The sequence below is a fragment of the Gambusia affinis genome, linkage group LG06, assembly GCF_019740435.1.
Source record: "Gambusia affinis linkage group LG06, SWU_Gaff_1.0, whole genome shotgun sequence".
NCBI lineage: Eukaryota > Metazoa > Chordata > Actinopteri > Cyprinodontiformes > Poeciliidae > Gambusia > Gambusia affinis.
Window position 1 is genome coordinate 15,120,071 of NC_057873.1, and position 22,845 is coordinate 15,142,915.

The 22,845-nt window shown below is 36.8% G+C and overlaps 1 protein-coding gene across 2 annotated transcripts in view; it reads left to right on the forward strand.

The window, feature by feature from the left end:
• The window catches only part of kcnab1a (potassium voltage-gated channel subfamily A regulatory beta subunit 1a), an 86,772-nt gene that overhangs the window by 16,131 nt on the left and 47,796 nt on the right, over positions 1–22,845 (forward strand). Inside the window, exon 1 of one of the 2 annotated variants that reach the window (XM_044120743.1) lies at positions 4,465–5,222. The exons of the other annotated variant lie outside the window; for it this stretch is intronic. Within the exon in view, the coding sequence (XP_043976678.1) occupies positions 5,014–5,222 (209 nt within the window). The 5' untranslated portion in view covers positions 4,465–5,013. Of the gene's footprint in view, positions 1–4,464; positions 5,223–22,845 lie in introns of those variants that run through there. 2 annotated transcript variants of the gene reach the window in all.

A 22,845-nucleotide genomic window follows, 5' to 3' on the forward strand; every position in this document is an offset into this window, starting at 1 on the left:
CGCCTGCAGAAGCTCAGTGCTCCAGCTCATGATTTTGGGGACAACTCTGTCCTTTAAGTGGGAGGAAAGACGACTCTAATGCTGTCCTTTTAACTTACATCATTACACTCAGAGCACAACTGTAAACAAAGGCCAAATAAATACTGTGCGGTGCATACAAGACAGCTCATGATGCCTCACATTTAGCTTTTCCCTCAGCAGCAACAACAGAGAGCTTAAAATCCTACTGTGAAGAAAAGAATCACAAACAGGAATAAGAACTGACGCCATAACACAGCAACAACCTTTTGAAAACAGAGCAATTTTTTTTTCTTTTTGTAAACTAAAATGCTCCAGTTCACATATGAGCCATTGCTGATTTATGATTTGTTGAGGCTTTGTTAATGTACACAGTGCTTTGTCACATGAAAATGTTTCAGGTCATCAAATAAATACAAATACCACAGAAAGATAAACAGTAAATACAAAGTGCTGTTTTCAAATGATCATTTATTTAACTGATTGAAAAACCTTTCAAACCAAACACGGTTGTTAAACTAACCCAACCACTAACCTTCATTTTTTTCTTTTACCCATTCAGTGAGGTACTTTCTGCTTTTGTCTGGTTGTTTCACCAAAGTGCGCTTGAGCTCAAATCAGAAAGTCATGGCCAGATATTCTACTGGAGTTCCTGTAATTCCATCATTTTTGTCAAGGTCTGCTGTATGATTCTCCATTTCTGAAATGCTCATAGTTTTATACCAGATTATCCTTTTCAAAAACTTCCACTTTTGCTTCTTCAGTCCACAAATGATTTTTTTTATAAAGTGTTGGGGAGCATTAAGATGCAAATGTAAAGAAGGTGTACAGCCTCTGTGCACCATGTTCAGAGGTTGTAATCCTCGATGCAGTTGTCCTGGTTTCGATTCCTGCTTCTCTTTACCCTCATTCCTATCAGGCTACTGTTCATTAAAGGTCAGTAATGCCAAAAACCATTCCATTTTGAATTGTGTTGTTTCAATCAACATTTTCTAATCCAATACAGAAAAATATGTGTAAAATATTGCTAGGAGCAAAGTTATTGATGAACTCTGGGAAGTAATTACCACTCCTAGGAAAGTTCTGCATTGTTCCATGGTCTTGCCGTTCGTTGGTAATGGCTGTGTTACTTTGAAATAGAACAATTGTAACTTTGTGTTTTTTTTCAATTGTGTTTATAAGATGGACATTTTAACATCTAGATATCATATTTGTTTAATGGTCGGAGACATTTGAATGTGACCAAAAATCCCAAACAGAGGAAATTTAGTAGACATTCTTGTGCCTCTCTGTAAATGAAACTTTTCAGGCCTTGCACATCCTTGTAGATTTATGACTGTTGCTCAAATCTGTTCTTTAGGCTGTAATTGATGATGTTCAAAGCTAGAACATATGAGAATGTTCTTTCTAGTTTCCCTCAGAGTCTCAACAAGCCATTAAAATAGCTAAATTGTGCCACCAAGACTCAGCTCTAGCAAAAGGCAACTCAATGGGAATTCACTGAATTGTAAGTATACTTTTGCTGACCAAGCGCAGCATGAACTCAACGTACACACGCAGCTGCTAAAGTAGGACACAGGTAGAGCTTTGCACTCAGAGTTATGAAAGTTATCACTTGCCGGATACAGGTCAGGTGCAGCTGCACAGAAACAAAACAGAGATGGCAATCAGGAGGAGGGAGATGAAGACCTGAGAACCTGAGAACCAATCTAAACCTACTGCATAAAAACTGAGATAGGACGCAGCTGCACAACTCTCCCAAGCTGACTGATGAATCAGGTTGAGTTTAGCTCAACTGGAAGAGGAGAGGCAAACATCACAGGCTGCAATGAGTCAGTTTACTGCAGCACAGACATAGAGGATCCCACAATGTGTTTTTTTATTTTTTTTAATCATTACATCTGAAGCACATTCATACAAACATACAAAGAGAGCAAAGGCAGAATAAGTTAGCATGTTAAGACGGTGTTACTAAAGCTTTCTGGGAGACATTTTCTAAATTGATTATTTTATGAGGTGAGAGAGTTTTTTCACATCCAGTGATGTGGAAAAACTCCCAAAATGTATCTAATACATGATGACTCATTTCCCCAAATGTTTCATGTTTCTCATTGTAAATGTTAACTCAGCAAGTCTACGTTAATACTGCAAAAAGTGGATACTGGTCGTATTAGACGTATTTGTGCATTGCAGTCAGTATAATACCCCTGATACCAGAACCCCCCATTTCTAATATTGGTTTTTTAATAACTCTAAGCCATTATCACCAAAGTTAGCTGAGATGTATGCATAAAGCTAATCAATTTGTGGGTGGTACATTTACAGAATAAAAGTTTTACTTATTCAGTTAAATTACTGAAATAAATTTACTTTTGAAAGAGAGGCACATGTTTTACTATTTGTCTAAAAATCAATCCACCTCATGAGAGAATATGAGATAGTTGCCAAAGTTTTATCAACATTTTTGGAAAAAACTAAACTACGTCCCTCAAACATAAGGGCTCTCAATTTAAGTCATTAAACACTGCAGTAAATCAGTGTTCAGTTGATGTGATGGCGTTCACTTAAAGTAGTTTGGTGACTATTTTATAACAGGATGCATGATTCATTTGGAAATGCATAAAAAACAATTTATCGGTCCTCTAATCCTTTAGTCCTTTATTTACAGCCCATTAATCCTTCTGCACATTTCGCTCTTCATTAGAGAAAGAAGTTCGCTTTGCTTTCTTGTCTGGATCTGTTTGGAAATCTGTGGATCTATCCTCCTCGGAGAGAACAGATATTGATTTTGAATGAGCCGCTTTTCCATTTAGTCTAAGACGGGTCTCGAGCTGTAAGTAAGGTTCAGTGAGGTGAAGGATGCTGCAGATGCACAGACGGTTGGAAATGTGCAGAATGTGAGAGTGCCTCTTTTCTGCTTTTCTCAGAGTTAAACTGCTCCCTCAATGCAGAAGCAATTTCACGAGAAATACATCAGCAAAACGAATATCCATGGAGCCTTAAAGGTGTTTAGCCAATGCACATTATCAGCTGCTCTGCCCCCAACAAAAACCTACAAATGCTAAAACTGTTACACAGACGTTGACTTTAAGTGTGAGTGTTTAAGCGTACCACAGAGTACATCAGAATTGGTGAACAGTAATGTCAAGAGGTGAAACTGATAGCAGGGGAAGCTTGTAGGCTACAGGTGAGAAAAAGTTTAAACACTTGACAGCAATAATCAAAGCACACAGAGAAGCAAAATGCTCCAGTTACCTCAATTTGACATCCTTGTACAATCAAAGGAAAACTGTGATTCACACCAAAGCATTTGTAAAATGCATAGCCATGTGGACAAATGCACACTCTTCAAAGTGCAATCAGACACAGAGATGCAGAAACTTCTTCTCCTTTCAGCTCTGGATTGCCTCAGTCCAAATCTTTTACTCTCTCTAGATTTAGATCTTAGCACCTCCCTCCATCTCAACTATCGTTTTTTTCCCTTCCATCTTTGATGCAATGCTCCCTTTAGGGGTTGTATGTGCAGCCTGTTATGTGATTTTGGGAAAATAATTTCTTTTCGTCAGCAAATATTTCCCTGACTAGAATATTATGAAACTTCTTAAGCTTTTGCATGCATGTGAATGTGCAGGGAACATATTGGTTTTGGGGAAAGACGCGTTCTAGTGTTGCAAAACTATGGGTGCACTGTTTAGAATTTTGCAGCCAATTTGTAATCCATGGATTTTGTCAAGATTAACCTGCTGCTGAAATAACATGCTTGTGTCTATCGTGTGTTGAAATCAGATATTTACATATAAAACAACACATAGGACACATACCAGTGCAGTTTTAGGTGGAGCCCAAGACAACTAGAGGAAGTGGAGTGTTGATGCTTTAATGATAAATCCATGCTGTGCCTTGCTGTAATGCTACAGCAAGAAATAGAGGAAGAATAAATAAAAATATTGCAGATATTCTGGAACCAGCTTTGGTCAGTGACTTCCCAAAGCCGTTTGCTTTTGTTATGGGATTGGTTCACACAACTTTTCGTCTCTGGGAAGCACTACATTTCTCTCTCCTCGCTGCCTGTGATGGAGGAGCTGCCCTGCTCACAGAATCGACAACAGAAAGAGGATGTCAAAAGGAGCTGAGCACCCAAACACTGAGTGCAGATCAAACAGAGAGTCTGAGGAGAGAAACGTGGGGAAACTGGGGCACACGCACATTAGTGAAACTCAGTGAAATTCAAGGAAGCCTGTGAGAGCTAAGACGGAAAAAGTGCTGATGGCAGAAGTGTGCACCCTCCCAGGTTCTGAGCGTGACCTCCCCCCCCACCCATCCCTCCAGCTCATGCTTCATCTGTACCCTGTCTCCTTCTCCATGCTCTGACCCTGTCCCCTCCTCCTTTACCCTCCTCTCCTTTTTCTCTCACATGCCATCCCTCGCGCACTGTTTCCCACAGTCAGACCAGGGAGAGCGCAGCGCCTGGATCGCGTCTCTGCTTCTCTCTGCTTCCCTTTTCCTTCCTCTGCCAACCCTCTGCAAGCGCTCTTTCTCTCTCTCTGGTTTCCTCTCTGCAGCGAAAATCCCTCAGCTCGACATCAGAGGCAAGCCGCAAGAGAAGAGAGAACCAATGAGGGACTAAACTGAGGATCCAAAGAAGAGCTGAGGAGTCCTTCTTCTTGTCAGGGTTTTGGCTGCAGTCAGTCTTGTGAGAGGAAAGACTGAAGATGGGAAGCTCAATCTGAGCACAGAAAGAAGGAGAAAAGAACTGTTTTGCCTTAAAGAACAAAGTGATGAAGACGGAGCTTCTCCAAGTGAACAAATAAGGACTTAATTCATACACAGGAAAACTGCAAAGAACTCAAAGTAACAGGACTAGAAGAAAAAGGGGAAGCGACTCCGACAAATCAAGATATTTTAGAAGATCTGACTGAGAGAATTAAGGTTCTCCTATCTGTTTTCCTTTTTTCTCCTCACCTGTTTGTCTACGAGTTTGCCTGAAGCTCAGCCATGCAGGTGTCAATCGCCTGTACGGACCACAACCTGAAGAGGGGCAATGGGGACCACAGCAAGCAGAGCGCCACCAGCCCCAACGTGGTGAACCAGGCCAGGGCCAAGTTCCGAACTGTGGCCATCATCGCCCGTAGCTTCGGCTCCTTCACTCCCCGACACATCTCCCTGAAGGAGTCAACCGGCAAACACACAGGCATGAAGTACAGGTGTGTGTGTGTGAGTCAAAGATGTGTGTGTGCTGGATTCAGTGGCTTGGAAAACATTTATACCAGTCCACTTTTTTTGTTTTAACTTTATACTCAAGTCTTTTAAATCATAACTGTGAGTCTTTATCTCAAAAATGATTTTTGATCTTACATCTCGTATGCACTTTAATACTCAACATGAAAAGTTTGAGTTTAAGAAAGCTTTAATGAGCTAAAAATAACATATTTTTAAATTTTATTTTATAAATAAGCTCTCCAATGAATTCTAAAAGAAGACAACTTAACAAATTGAGATCCAGTTTTGGTTTACATGTGCCATGCGTAAAGCCAATTAATAAAGATTATGAACATTATGTTTCTGGGGATTAAGCACTCGCATGTAAATATCAGTAACTAAATGATAGCTTTGTCAAGATCCCACATAATGTAGCCTTCCTTAATGATCAGTCTCCAAAATGTTTGATTGTTCTATCTTAAAACAAAAATGTATTCTTCTTGGATGAAATCACCTTGTGCCATTTTTTAAAACTTCTTCCAGCACTTTCTTCTGAGTGCTACACATTTTAAACTTCATCCTTAGTCTTTATGCTCACATTTGCAATGAATCAGGAGGTTTCAGATGTTTCCTCGTTTTTGTTCATTGTTTTGGTTTCTTACTTTGGCTCAGATACTCCTCTCCTTTGCTTGTTGTCCCGTTCAAACTTTCCCTTCCTGCCCTTAGATGCACTAAGATGCACTATATTTTCAGAATGAAAAAGCGCTCTTTCTCCTCTGCCTCTCTCCCACACACCTAAACACTTCTCCACCTGTATGACACGGAGAGACAGCTCTGCAGTGTGGGCAGAGCGTCTGAGTTGAATTTGACCTCCGTGGTGCTGCGGCTCAACTGACTTCTGTTTTCCTATCTCTTGGGCCTCAAGACTTAAAATCTTGTTGTGTTATGAACTTTTCTTACGAGCTCCAAATAGAGATATCAAATCCGACTTTGAGAGTGAAGGCAGTTGGTGTGATATGTTGATCAGAAATATAGAAACGATAAAATAAGGGCATTATAAATTATAAATTAGTGAGTTAATTTATTTTCCTCATAATTCAACATCAAATGAATGTATGTTAATGCCCGTCATGATCATTACTATTATTTTCTAGCAGGCACCTGTTATTTAAGACTTCTTAGAATGAGTTATTCTAAACATCAAAGCACTATACTGTTTATTTTCATTTCCCCTTGGCAACAGGACAAAATAAAGACAAATGTGTATAATTTTATAGCCCTTTTCTACAAATGCTATGATGAACTGTATCTTGGCTGGACCTGGTTATGAACTGGACTTGTATTACACATTGTCTGGACTCTGAGGCGGTCCAGACAGTGTGTAATGTGAGTGAGCCGTGATACTGCCTGAGGTGTAATGAGAGCAGGCAGGCGACTGAGCATCGACCCGGCTGTAGCTCTGTGCTTGTCACTTTATATTGGTAATAATATATCAATATCATAAGAACAGCGTAAAGGCATGATGGGTCCAGCTTCACCTTTTTATTAGAAACAAGCAAGCAGTAACAAATTTATCGATTACCAAATGTGGGGTGCATCATGCACTCAATTCGAATTTACAATATATTTACTGTGCATATTTAGTTGAAACAAAACCGTTTTTTCATCCGTTTCATCTGATCTAATCTCATAATTTATTTTTGCATTTTAATAACCAATCAGTCATAAGCTATTAAAATTTGAATTCATTTGAAAGAATTAGATACGTTTCTATTACTCTTTAAATCAGGAGATTTTTGTTTGTTTCTCAGCTCTTGAATTTAATTTGAAGCTCAAGATTAAAGGATTAAATCAAGAATATAACCAACCAAAGTCAGAAACTGTCAAACATAAGGACAAATGTGAAAAAATGCTAACTAATAATTAAACTACAAACAGCTTCAGAACCAGAAACAAAAGTTTTGAAATACTAAAAACTAAACTGATAAACATACAATATTCATCAAGATTTTATGAGCTTTCCCCTAAAGCTCACTGGAAAGGTTTTATGGCTTTGCTCATAATAGGCACTGTAAATTAATTTCAGGATTGATTTTTGTGTAAAAAGCTGTTAAAACATTTCTACTGAAAAATCCAACACTTGGACAAAGTTCCTTTAAATTGGAATCAGACATTTTTATTGCGCCATAAAATGTAAAAATAAAAAGCACAATAAAAGCTTTGTGTCAAAGGTTTAAAGGGCGAAAGTATACCAAATCTACTTTATACTGACTTAATGGTAATAAGAGAGTAATAAGTAACTGCAGTTACACACATAATAGGAGCACTAATACTTCAGAGTTTCAGAGTTGTTTTGTTTTCTGACAGTAAAACTGTAGAAATATGTAAATAAGAGCAGCTGTTTTGGAAAGTCAGCCATTATAAATTACAGTTGGTGAGCAAATACAATAGAGAAAAACAGATGCCACAAAACAAGATTACCCAATGGCAAATAGACATTTAAAGTTTATCTCGGGCAAATATGAGTAATAATGTGAACAACTTCATGTTGGAGCTGGGAACTTTGTTCGGATTGCTTAGGGATTGATCTGTGAGCATGAATGAGTTCATTTTAACCCGGCTGAACTGACTTTAGAACTAGTTCTTGTTAAGGATGAACTGGAACTAAACTATCAGATTCTGTAGCCAGCTTAATATGCAAGCTCAGTAGTCCTCTCAAACTCTCATTAAAGGTTTAGTAGGCAGATGACGCTGAAAACTGCTGGTGTTGATGGATGATGATAGGCTAGAGGCTCTGCTCTGTGTTGTAACTAAACACAAGAAAATATAGACAGAAGATGGAGAGATAGGAGAGAAAGAGGCGATGCCACAGAGTGTCCTAATCTTTGTCTGCTACATTCTTCTCTGCTGACAGTAATGCTCTGAGAAAATCTCTTGGTGACGAGTCCCTGCTTTCCTGTACTCTCTCTTTTCTCTTTTCTCTTGTCACTTGTCAGTTCTTCTTTTGGTTTCTGGAAGTTAACCCAGAATTTACTTTGCATCTCCCTACCATGAAAACAGAGGCATTGTACATAGGGGCAGAGGTTAAACATTAGAGTATCTGAAATATGTCAGGTTGGCAGAAAGCACCTGCACTCCGTTTATCACTATAAACAGCTGCTAACCTCTGGCCAGTGAATGCTACCAGAGGATAGCATGTTATCATCAAAGATGATAGCATGGTAGAATCTGTAGACCTGTATGAAAACAGGATATCAAACTATCTTCATTTTCCATAACTTCCTGTCTTCATTTGTTGACTAATGTGATATTTACTGTTAGAATCAGCTAGATTTTCATATTAGTGGATTCAGTTTGTTTCTGTGTGAATGTGATTTACTGTGAATTCTAGATTTCTTTTAATTATGCTTAATTTATTATTATCATTTATTTTTATTTTGAAAATGTCAATTGAATATGTTATGGTGTTAATCATTTCTTAATTTCACTATTATTTATGACTCAACAACTTTTGGTGTTTTATGTTTTGAATTGGAAATGATTCACAGATTCCTTTTCTACAAAAATTAGAAATTAAAATCTTGTAAGTTCCCTTTTTGTTTACTTATTTTGTGTGGCCCATGAATGCTTTTAACTAGACAGTGTTGGCAATCCGCAAAACGTTTGGACACCACTGATGCAAACTATTGTACATGGATATCACAAAAAAAATTGCAGTGCACACTTTGCAACATTGCATGTTTCTGAAATTCAGTCGAAAATGTTTGAAAAAAAAAATGTGTGTGTATGTTCTAAGGGAGCCTTGCAAAAGCATGAACACCGTTTGAAGTTGTCTACCTAGTTCTTACATTTCAACCTCAGGCTTGTATATTTTTTTCAATTCTAATTTCCAGTTTTGTATGTTATATCTAAACTGGAAACCTATTAAATCATGACAGTTCACTTAATACTGTATGTGTCAGGGCTGGCATGAAGAGCAATAATTAGAGAACACCAAAATGTTTTCCATAGAGACTTGCATACAAGACAAGAAAAAGCCCCTGATTTTCACCTTCTGTCAGAACAATGGCCCCAGGCAGAGATCTAAAACTGTAAATTAGATAGTTTAAAGCAAACCAGGTTCATTAGTTAGGTGAATAAACCTTTGGAAAGCCTAGGCCTGAATTAAACTTAGAATCTATGTTAATATTGAGTTGTTTTGCAAAGAAAAATGGGTGAAATTTCAAGCTTTTGGATTTTTAAAGCTGGTAAAGTCTCTATGGACTTGCAGGTTTAATTCCAGAGAATGGGTTTTATTTCAAACCTAAAATATTGACTCAGTGGGGCTGGATGTAAATGGATGCAAAAATTTTCTTTTTTTTTTATTATTATTTGTAGAAGATTTGAAAATCCTGGATGTTTTTCTTTATGCATCCATGATTTCCTAATCATGGATGCATGGATATATTTTATATTGGTTTGTTGCATAATATTCTAGATACACAATTATTCTAATCGCTAAATACATTATTAATGTAACTAAGTTTGCAATATAGTTGCTTAAAAGTTGTAGAAATCCCTCCAGAAATCCATTTGTCCTCATTTTCCACCTTAGTTCTGCAGTTTGCTGACTAACACCTTTTCTCCGCTTGTTACAGTCTGACAGAATCTATTCTACTTATAGCAGCGACTCACTGTTGTGTTAAATTGAATCTGAATGTGGAACAGATTTTAAATTTGTTGTATAGAAAGCTTATTATGCCGTGGGAATAGAACAGCATTGGCTTTTGTTCAATGACACAACTCTCAATTGAACGTGAAAGTCGACATTTTTAACTTTTACTCAGAATCTCTAAAGGTTTTAGACCTAACTTTGTTCTTTAGATACTTGTATTTTTTCAGACGCTAATGTTCACTGTGTGCAGACACTCGAGGTTCATGTGGCCCATTCACAGCAGCTGTCAGTGTTTTCTAAGGTCATTGCACACACTGGAAGCACAATCACTCTCTATGTAAAAAGGTAGATTGCTACCTACCGGAAGGATAAATGCATTAGTGTAGTATGCTTATAGATGCAAAATATATAAAGCACACAAGCATGTATTAATGAAAGTGTTTCTCACTTTAGCCTTGTCACACTCTAAACTTTTTTAGATATCATGGGCAGTTGCCCAGGGCAGAGTTGGGGCACACAAGCACCAGATTGTTAGTGGTGCCTTAAAGCTTCCTATTATTATTTTTTTTACATGTGCAGTTAGTGAAAAGTTGGCACCCCCTGCGTTGAGAATGTATTTCTGTTAATACTTTTTAATTAGTTGGTGGTGGAAGAAGGAGGGCTTGCCCAGGGCACCAGTCATGGAAGAACTGTCGCTGTTTTCAGATTTGGAAGAGATGAAAGGTCATGCTATACTGTTTTAATTTTCTGTGTAAGGTGTGCAAAGCTTTGTATATTGTTTCATTATTTAATGTTTGTATTTATTATGTATTATATTATTATTATCAATTATTGTTTTATAGCCTTACTTGGTTTTAAACTTCTCCACAACTGTATCTCTGACAAGAATGATTTCGACTCAAAATGGGTGATTTCTACTGGCTCTTATTCATGTGTATTGGAGTAACAAGGGTTAAATGCAAAGTCTAAACTTCAGAGATTTTTCTTTGGATTTTCTGGCAACGGGGCATTTTGGTGCAGGCGGTGCTGCTGGTTGGGGGCATATGAGGTGGCTGATGTTTTGCTTGGTTGGTGACGATGGGTCTGGATTTGGTGGTGGTTCTCCCTGTGTTGACGTTGCAGTGGCAGTGATGTGTGTTTGGTTCTACAATCCAGGCCACCTGCTGGAGGCGGTTTGTTTGGGTGGGTAGATCCAAACAAACTGCCTTGGTGTTGGGTCAGGGGTTATCACAAGGAACTGATCAACTAGTCAAAAGCAGACTTGCAAATACATGAGCTTTTCTGAGAACACCCTGAGAGACTCCTCTGTGAATCAAAAATGTCAGCAATCTATTTCTTGACTAAGCAGTTTCACACGTTTGTGATCAATATATACATTTGGCTCAAGGTCAGCATTTATTTGTTCAGAGCAAAAAAGCAAACAAACAATAAAGGAAGGAATGAAAGTTTGTTTTGACACTATCTAAAACCTACCAAAGTCATTTAAGGTGAAGAAGATATCTCTTTTCAAACCTCCGTCTTATAGCCAAAGTTGAAAGGTCACACACTCTGCAGTTGTGATTAAATAAGAAAAAGGTCAAAGGCAATCATTACTTTTCCAAGGCACTGTACTTCAGTTGAAAAGTGAAACACAGGAAAGGCAAGAAAACAAAACAAACAAACTCCAGAGTCGGGTTGATGTAAAAACAGCCAAACATTTTTCAGCATGTGCTGTGATCTAAGACCCTGATTGCTCTGTGAAAACTGGGAAAGCTTTTGGATGAACCAATTCACACATAGCTTTTTTTTTTGGCAGATGATGGTGTCCTCTCCGTACGTTGCCTGGCGAGAGCTTGTGGTGTGAAATGGCCAGATTAGCAACTGTTGCCACTGTTTCTATAAAATATGCCACACAGTGGAGGAGCTGTGAAATGAGAGCGATGATAATGAATAAAAGAGGAAATCTTTGCTGTTGGTTGGGCTCCAAACCACTAAACAACAAACGCACCATAATGGCCTAAACTGACACATTAAAATATGCTTGTTGCCATGGTAATCTTGCGCTTGGCTTTGGAACCTTTTTTTTTTTTTCACAGCGGCCTACGCAGAGACTTGTTTTACTATCTTTATGGGAACTTTTGAGAGAGTCTCTTATGCTAAACTAAAGCAAACTATTTAAAAGGCTCCCCCAAAACATTCCCCTTCCTTGAGTCCTAATTTAAAACGCACCTTTTATCTTAATAGAATCTTTTGCCAACACACACACATTAAGAAACCATAAGATTAGACAAATTGAGTGTGCGCTTTCTTGATGTGATGAAAGCAGGATGAAAAGTGAGATGTTCAAGAGAGGCTTTCAAACAGATTCATTGTAAAATAACTTGTCAGCACTCTTAATTTAATCTGTTAAAGATGGGGTGGGCGGTTATACTTAAATTTATTTAAAAAGTGAAGAAAACTAGTCAACAGTCAGCTTTTCAAATAAGTGATTAAACGACACAATTTTGAGATTAAAATAATGCAGAATAACTATTTGCCAGTAATTAGAGATACAGAAATAGCCATGTTGCACTAGAGAAGCTCACTGAGATACAAAGAGGCACAAAAATCAATCCTATCAGCTGACTTTAGTTAGACTTGACAGGTGTCCACCAGGATTTTAAGGAACTTTAATTACATTCTGCTGCAGGAGGTTTAACCATTTCTGTTTGAGGCAACGTTCGACTTTGATAACTCCTCCGTAAAGATGGATACTGCTGTGGATGATGACCCTGGAGCAAATGGTGATGATAGCAATGAACATCCTCTGAACTGGTATGCAGTTTCCATTACAGATAGTATTTATAAGACCTAATTCATTCCTCCGCGTTTGTTGTCTTCACCAGCAAAGCCTGCAAATTTCCACATTTGTTCTAGGATCCACAAGGTCTCTGCAGTGTGCAGTTCAGGCTTTTGTGATCATGCTGGCTGTGCATGTCAACAGAGTCCATAACAGTCCCTTTTAAAGGGTGTTGCCAAAAACACAGTTAATAAATAAAACAGCAACCACAAGCAGAAGAGGAAAAGAACAATGTTTTTTTTAAGAAACACAGTGAGGAGAGATTTTTTATTTTTGTTTTTTTTTTTTTATTTGTTTGGACAATTCATGTCTGAGGAACATTAAATGCACAAAACTTAACTTTTCTGTTGAAAAAGAACAAAAAAATCCTTCATTTTAGTTGAGGTCCTCTTTACCTCTGAGTAGCAAAAGCTTAAACTACTGCATTATTGCCCTCCCATAGCGCCATAGTTTAGCGCTGTGTATCTCTGAGAAAACCAACTAAGATAAAAACTATATGAAGTCATAATGGCGTGCATTAAACAGCTCAGAGACAGGAGGAGCTATGCTCACTTTTTTAATTATTAAATTCTATATTACTGTACACATCTTTAAAAGCAAACTGATTTTCCAGTACCATGGCACTGCATGCAGCTCCACACTAATGCTCTAACGTACCCGCAGAAATCTTTGACATCAAGCATTGATGGTTTTTCTCTCTTCTTTCTTCTGTTGTGCACAACGATAATGGCAGTGGTATAGGATCCACTGCATGTGAATGTGCACAGAAGGGCTCACTATGGGAATAGTTCTTGGCAGAAGTAGTGCGTGATGCAGTGGTTTTTCAATAAAAAATTATTGGACTGTTTGGATTTTATACCACCTCAAAATGATAACTTAAGATCTAAGATTATAATATCTGGCCCCTCTGGGCTGCCTTAGTCTTCTTGTCACATCGCTCACATGAGCTTTAAAGTTGTCAAACTTTCCTGAAATAAAATGCGCTCTCACATACAGCTGGGGCATTTTGATACAGGGAAATATATTTGAAGGAGAAATTTAATTAAAGACTTTAACTTCCTTTGTGCCTTATGTAAAGTCATCAAAGGCATGTGTGTGTGAAACTGTTTTGTTTGGAGAGTAGAATTTATCTTGAGTTAATAATTCACAGTGAAACAGTAAGACAAATTGAAAAAAATAACTATAATTCATATACAAACTGTATCTCAAAGGACTGATATGTTTCTGAATTTTACAGTTAGAATCTTTCAAATTGATTTATTAAAGAGATGTGGGAACCTGTAATTGCCGCCAATGATTGCTTTTTGTTATTACAGTAGTTGGCTAGCAGGTAAAACTTGAACAAAGATAAAACATTTTGTCTTAAGAAACATCACTCCACGAGAACAAAGAGAAGACATCTGACTCAGCTGGAGTTGACTTTCCTTTTGATTCTTGTTCTAATTTTATATATATGTATGTATATATATATATATATATATATATATATATATATATATATTTTTTATTTTTTATTTTTTTTTTTTTTTTTGTAACAGCGCACTATACACCTCTAATTTTAGTAATCCCATTCACTGAACTCACTTTTGCTCTCAAGCTCAAGAAAGTGCCAGAATGGTTTGTCAGACTGTTTTTAGTAGAAGAAGAGCAATGGGAGTGAAGACTGATATTACTGATGGAGATGTTAATAAGGGGCAAAGAGAATGAGTGTAAAGGGAGATGTATGGATGTGAAAGAAAGGTCATTGTAACCATGTTATTACTAATGATGGGTATTAAGGGGCTGAACCTTTTAAACAGTAGTCCTTTGATTCAAAGACAAAAATCCTGTCCTCCGAGGAAACATTAGAGACTCTCCAAAGCTTTCTATAGTCAGTAATTAGTCCTTCATTACTGGGTTCTCGCTTATGAGCACAAACAAGTGCATCTCTAATGAGTCTTTAGAAGAATCTGTTTTTGATTTGCAAATGTTAGCTCACTGGTTTGATTGATTCTAGCCAAATAAGATGAACTAACCAGAAAAAAATAATGTTTCTTACAAGAAAAGTAAGATTCACTTGGATTCAGATGCAGAATCTGCATTTTGATTTCAGCTAAATATTACAAGAGTAAAGTGATGTAAGAGTAGTTTAGAAAAATTGAACCATCTGAAGTCTTTTTCTGCATGATCACATCTCTTAAGACTTTCCCTGGACTAATCAAAATCAGCTGTTGCTTATCCCCATTGTTCGAGAAGCTGCAGGTTTTATATTAGAACCAGATACCTTTGAAATCTTAGCAGCCTATTTATCTTAAATCGCTGCTTTGTGCAGCAATAAATCAAATAGTGAAAACTTGCTTCCCGTATTAATCAAACTCAATGCACAAAAACGAATGCTGACATTTCGGCAAGCGCTTCAAAATTTACAAAGGAAAATAGGTGCACTATGAGTCAGTTGGAGCCACCCAGGAGTCCTCCTTCTCCTCAAAGACATATTTATTTAGATTACTTTCACATCCTGAAAATGTGAATTTTGATGCGCCTAATATTCTTTTTAATTAAAATAAAAGTCCCTGGGTTCCTTTTAGACCCACACAGAGAAAGGTATGTTTTTAAAAAATGTCTCCGCACTGCAGTTTCTCACAATTATTATAGCAGCAAACTTTACTCATTGCAGAAGAAAATATTAATACCTAAAAGAGTGGCATCCTTTTGACGTCACTTGTTTGCAGCAATTTGTTTCTCTTTGAAACTTAAACTTTGCATACTTGGTACGTTAAAGATGGTATAGAATTTGTTCAGGTGGGGTCTTATAAAGTAGTTTTTAGTATTTTGTAAAAAAAAAAAAAAAAAGCACTAAGAAATCTACTAGTGTACAAATCCATATGCCCTGATTGGTGACTGACATTTTCAAATGTTGTCTATTTTTGTCATATAATAATCTTTAGTGTGGATTTTGTTATTGGCGGAAGTAGATAGAAGTCAGAAGAACTACAGAGATGCAAGATGAAACTGTATTTTCTGCAACATGTTGAGACAGATCTGATGTTTATTTGGGCCTCAAGATTGAAGCACAACTTCAGCAAAGTTGTTCTGTTTGATCCTTTTTAGCTATAAACCTCAGTCTGTCATGAAACTATGCTGGATTGGAAAATGTCAAAAGCTCATGGAAATCTCAGAGTTAAGATAGAAATGTACATTCTTTAAGAAACACTCATTGAGTGGCGATTTAGTAATGTTAACCATAATAAGTGTTCACATGGTGGTTTTAAAAATTAGCTCCATATTCATCTGAGTGAGTCATCATCTTTGTTCAGAAAATGTAAAGAGCAGACAAGGAGGGGAGAACGAATATTTTAGTTCAGTCTTTACGGCTTTTCAAGAGACGAGAACCAGCTTGAGATCTAAAACTTGAAATAACAAGTTGGTCACATTTGAACTTTATTCAAGTCAAATAAACTTATTTAAACCCACACATTTTACACCAGTCCAGTCAAATACATTATTAATTGATTTCAGAGGACTACACCAGGTCGAACCTGACATGCATACTTATGTGCACTGAGGTTGCTGGTTAGCCTCTTTGATCAGCGAAGACTCTAACTCTTTGTTATAATCTTAAGTCAACAATAAAACAAACAAGAAATGAATGGATTGCCTTTTTCTGGGGAGATAACACACAAAAGGAGTTCCATTCAGACAGAGTAAAATCTGGGACAATTTTCACATGGAAACTGCAGAGAGTACATAATGTATCTGCTGCTGCTGATGCAATACTTGTGTGCCTCTTCAGTTTCCTCTCAGGTTAATCTTGAAAGAACATCACCTCACAGTACATTAGTGGAGAGGTCAGCAATTTGGAGTCAGGCATGCGACATCCAGAGTTCTCAGCATTTCTAACTTCTGCAGTTTAAAGCCGCAGTATGAAACTTTTATTTTAAAAAAGTTACTTTTGCATATTTGTTGAAGCTGTTTGATTTTCTTTGATAAATGCTTCAAATATTAAATTTTAAAAATAAATTTGCAACAGGTCTGAATAATATTGGACTTGGTCATATTTCTTTTATTACTTTGGCAAAGTCAATAAAGTTTCTACACCTCTTTCATTCAAAGTAAAGAAGCTGACATGGCATAAATTTCCTACTGCTGTTTGAACAGTTGTCTTCTCTCAGGTGCATTGCAGTCTATGAAATGTGCATTTCTGAAAGTACTCAAAACACTTTTTGAAGGACAAGGTTATGAATGTGTCTTTATGATTTCACACAGGTTTCTTTCTGCTGTGTTGTGGAAAAGTGAATAATGGAAAGCATAATGTTCTTTCATGCTGTTAATGTTCAAAGATCTTTACTACAGAATTTAAATCAGTGTGAGTTGCTTCACTCTCTGAAACAAACGTTTGTTGATTAAAGTAAGCTGTAGCTGCTGATGTCGTCTCTCTATACCCTTGTTTCCTAACATTATTTAGCAGATCATATGTGCTTCTTATGTGCTGGCTGTGGTCAGTTTTCATTTAGGATTGGAAGCTAGAGAATATATCTACCTCTAAATGTTAGGCTGCTGAAAATCTAACTAATGTGAATGCAGATGTTTGTTTTCAATCTGACTTCGCCTTCCTTTTGCCTGTGGACACTCTTTCCCTCTCCTTCCCTGTTTTGCATTCCTCTGTCAGCCTGCTCTTTCCTTTACAGTTCCCTTTTTTTTTTTTTTTTTGTGCCTGGAGCATTGACGTACTATGTGCGGTATATAGATGTCGCAGTGCTTAGCTCAGTGCAATTCATTCTTCACCGAGAATGAATTGTGACGAACTTTATACTGCTGAAACCCAAACTTTTTATAAGTGAAGTGCACTCAAATATAAAAAGCAGCTGTGTTGGTATGAACACATTTCACCATGTTTTAGTTTTTTGATGATTTGCAAACTGCACCGGACAATGTTTTGACACACTAAGACTTCATATGTAGATTGTAACTTTAAGAAGCATACCAAATATATGAAAACAAAAGAAAAAAAGACATTCTTAACTATTTATCTAATTCTAGATTATCAAACAATTTTCTTTGTCTTGCATAAATATAAACAAAATGAACTGCCACGAAGTATAAATCAGATTGTGTTGAATGTCTGTTTTATATTTACCATCAATGACAAAAAAAAGGAAAAACATTTGAACTTTTCTGCCAAATTCACCAAACGCATAATTCTTGTTAAATAGTAAGTAGCGTAAGATAAGTAGTATTTCTAAAGAGCAGAAGAAATCGTATGTTTTTTTGAACAATAACAATATTTGTTGTTAATCTGTTGCTAAGAGATGAGCGTGTTTTCTGGTAACAAAGTGTCACAAAGTAATCATCTGTTTTTTAATATATTTAGCACCAATGAAAAAACCCCCAAACATTTTCACTTTTCTGCAAAATTTGCGATTTCTGATAACGAAAAGTGCTGTCTAGCAAAAGTTTAACCCGCAATGCTTTTTTAATGAGGTACATTAAATATACATTGTATATTTTCTGGTTTTACATACCAGAAAAACCCAATGGCAATAAACAATGAACATTTCTATCATCTTATTAATGAACAATAATCATTTGACTGCTTGAGCAATAGTCCTGGAGAAAATTGCTTGAGTTTGTGTTTGCATCTATATGGAGGAGGTGCGCTGTAATTGACTTCTGCCTCCTTGGAGATATAAATGACTGCTGAAGCTGCAGGAGCATCATCTGCTGTGTCTGTTTTAGTTGGTGGAAGCATTTTATGACAGCAGACTTTGCAGAGTGGGAGCTTTGTTCAATGTTTTGCCCGTTCACCCTTAGCTCAAAATTGTTCGACCCTATGTTTCACATAGGTTAAAACTAAATTGTCTTCATCATCACCTAAATAACTAAATTCACAGACCTCACATGAACAAGGTGATTTACTACATTTAATAAACAACAGTCTCTGAGGATATGGATTGTGTTGTTATAATGCTTTTGCTATCTAACTTTTCCATTTATGCTTAAATCTTCTGGCACACAGGTATACATCAGTCACTAGGTTGTTATCTTTGTAGGAGGAATGTTGCAACTCTTTTTAATAAAAAAAATAACAGTTTACATATTTCCTGCAACAAACCTAAGACTGATCCTTCAAAGCCAATCAGCCAGTTCTTTCTCCTTTGAATGTTTAATTTATATATATCTATATATAAAATCATCAGCATCATTGTATGTGTTATGTTTTGGTCTTTCCAAAAGTCCAGAGATGAAATAAGTGCCCCAATTAGAATGTTTTTTTTTTTTCTTCTTTGCTTCTGTTTACAGATCAAATGAACTCACACAGTCACATAAGTTCATAAACACAACAACAGGTGAGACCGTGAGAGTATTCCCGTTGAAAGAGCAGCGATGAATTAAAAGTGGATAATGATGTTAAGATCATGAGCGGGTTGAGAGCAGTTAAAGTTAGGTGAGTCAACTTTACAGGGAGTGATGAGCGAAACAGGATGAGATGAGCTGCTCACGGATGGGATGGAGATCTGCACACAGGTATTCAATCACACAGTGAATATGAAACTCTCAACTCATTCTTTAATTTGACTAAGATGGATGTGTTTTACCCCCGTTTCTCTTTTTCTCACATTATGCAATCCAAGTGGCAGCAGAAAATTGGGCCGATTTATTATCTTCCCATCTCTTTTCTCTACTGTCCTAATCTTTGTATTTGGAGGTAGAGCTCAAGGTGTCACACCACTAAGGGCAGCTAAAGGCTTATTTTAGATGTGACTTCAGCTTTAAAAATGAAATGCAGAATAGTGATCCGGCTGATGTCCACTGTAAAAACGTCAACCAAACCAGCCATCTCATTTGGAGAGCAGGAAGTGTCTGTGATTTAAACTCTGGTACAACCATCATCATGAAAATGGACTCCTTATTATCAGTGCTTTGAAGGTAGAGCTTTATGTCAAACCTGTTTCTTGCAGTATTGAAAGAGCTCTTCCTGTCAGTGATTCAGAAGCAACATAAATCTGTAGACGCAGAAGGGTTGCAGTGATGGGAGACATAAAGACACTAATGAGAAGTCTGGGAGATGTGAACAACTCTATAAGCTCATTATGGTCGAAACTTAAAGTTCATGTTCAGAGTGTTTAGGAAGCTCTGCTCATGTTTTCAAATACTTAGATTCATAACTGTTTTTCTTAAATACATAAATTGATTAAAAGTGTCCATATCATAATTATATCATTTATATCATTCATTGTTCATTCTGACTGTAAATGTTGTTCTTTAAACTGAAAGAAAATACCTTTTTTCAACCTTTGTGTGTCCATGAGTCCAGCCAGCTTTATTTGCAAGTTTCCTTTTCTGCAGACCTGTCTGTGTTTGTCTGCTTCATTATAACTCCACCAGGCTTCATCTCTCGCTCTGTGTTTTATTGAGTATGCACTGTTTGTTTCCTTTTCATGGAGCATGTAATTAGCTGTGCATATATGTGGATTTGAATAGATGGGCACTCCCATAATTGTGGGCTTAGTGTATGATCTCTGTTCATCTCCCCTCTTTATATTTCTCTTTAATGATCTGTTTTTTTTTTCTCCCATCTGATTCCATTTTTTCCTATTTGCTGTTGTTTTTTCGGGGTTAATGTTGGTTGTGTAGGCTGTGCAGACATACACAGAACGGTGATACACACTCAATTAGTCCAGCCACTTTTTTTTACTGAAGAAAAAAACTAAAACTGAAACAAATCAAATAGTAGTTGCATTTACACAGTGTAAGTTTAAGGGTTCTCTAGTGCTCAATTAGATGTTCATTCGGTTTATATCACTTTAGAAGCATTTTGTATCAGGGGTCTAATTTATTGCTAAAAAATATAATAAAGTTCAGCCATGAGCACCTGGCTGATAGAAACACACCTTGGGACCTTGGTTCGCATGAACCTCATATTGTATGCAGTAATGCCCATTTCTGTCTGAACTAAATTTACTGCCGGCCTGTAATTAAACTATAGTCCCAGTTCTTCCCAGGCTGGAGCAGGTGCACTTGGACGCAGTGGTAAAATTGATTCAGTGAGCTTATCCAAAGGGGATTATGAAAAAAATATTGTAGGATAAGAACAAAACCTGAACTTGTGTGTGACATAAGAGGCCGTTTTTTGTTTTTTTTTATTACGCGGCAAAACTTTAATGAGTAGCTCAGGAATTTTTTTAATGAAAAAATAAGAATGACATGCAGTTATTACTGAAATTAAAAGTAAGATCACAGTAATTTCAATGTGGAACATTATAATGTATATAAAAATAATTAACAAATTCTGTGAAATGGGCGATTAAAAACTGACTACACCCGACTCATAACCACAACAGGATTGAGAGAGAAGAAGAGACTCTACAAAGTTGACTGGAGTTAAATTTTATGAAGTAAACAGAGTTGCTTTGCAGCAGTTTGCTGCATTCATGACTGAGTCAGCAGTGCTCCACATTTATGAAGGCTCCTGGTTACTGTCCTCCTACTTGACCTCTCACGTCTCACATGTCACTATTTCATTCTGACTTACTTCCATCATCAGGGCTTCTGCAGCTTTCAATAAAAGAAAATTAGGACTTGTATTAAAAAACTTTAAGACAATAATAATTGCTTTATTTTGTATATCAATTGACTGGTTGATGGATTAAGCAGGTTAAATGTAACTTTGTGAACTTAAATTTGTCAGTTATGTCTATCAAAGTATACTGTCCCTCCTCAAACTACTACTATGCACCGCTCTCTCCTACATTTGACAAATTAGCTGTGTGGAAGTTTGTCCAGTCTTGAAAAACATAACCTGTAATGGTGTAGAGACTAAAGAAAAAAAACACTCTTATTAAGACAGGGAGCTACAGTGGGCTTGCCTCTGAAGCAACTGAATGCAGGCTGAGCACATAGACTAATTAACAAGCTAATATACTCTTGTTTTACTTGTACTATGCCATGAAGAGCTGATCAGCATAAAGGGATACATTCTGTGTTACAATCACTTGTAAAATTAATCTGATAATTGGATTAACGTCAATAACAGATCCATTTGAATTTTATCAACACAAGGGGTTGGGAGAAGCAATGGAAACACTTTTGTTTTTAATTTCCGAAGATTTTCATACCATTACTAGCAGCTTATTTTGGTTCAACCTCACAAACAACTCAGTTGTCCAAAATAGCATATCTTACTGTAATAATGCTGCACACTGGAAAGCATTGCTCAAGTGTTGATGTTTTTTTTAACGGTGTGATGCAACGAGGCTGTGACAAAGCGGCAGCAGGCTATGTGATGTCTTACACGAGATGACTCACTGTCAAACACTGTGTGTGACACACATACAGCAAGCTTCTGCTCATATGCATCCAGATACAGATGGGAAAATTTTTGCAAGGACAGCTTCTTATGTAACACAGCATGTTACGCTTTCAGTTACTCTTGCATATAGAATGAAGACATGCACAGTTAATAAATCAAGGTTAGGAGGATGGAGCACAACTTGCTTCCATATCATAGGTGATTTTAATGGGATCTTTATTTGTCCTGTAGGTTTATTGTAAATCCATTTGTACATTAGTAAAAATGATTTAGATTCTTTGTATGTCTACATATACATGTTTCAGTATCTAACTTTACAGTTGCAGTACCAAACTTCAATGTGTTTCATTAAGATTTTGTGTGATAAATCAGTCTACAAATATCTTCAGCTCCTCTGCTGTGTCTGAATAAGATTAGAAAGGGGCTCGATAAAACAACCATTTAGTTAAAAAGGTTTACGTGTATGTAGCTGCTTTGGTAAAAAGAAACGTACTGTTGAAATAGTTTGCTGTTAGCCACAAGCCATGTAGGAGGTACGTCATTCAGGTAGAATAAGGTGATCTGGTCAAGTAAAACTAACACAGACAGACTGGTTTAGCCATGATGAATGCAGTGTGGGACAGAAAACTAACTCAATCACTTTAAACACATTAACTATTAAGCATGGTGGTAGCAGCATCAAGCTTTGGGGATGTTTTTTTTTTTTTTTAAAGATACAATGAACTGGTCAAAGTTTATGGATGAAGTTAAATGTAGAGAAATCCTAAGAAAACCCTTTAGAGGCTACAGATCAATCTTGAAGGTTCACCCTGCAGCAAATGACGATCCTAAACTTTTAGCTGACTTGACTTGAAATCTAAATCTCAA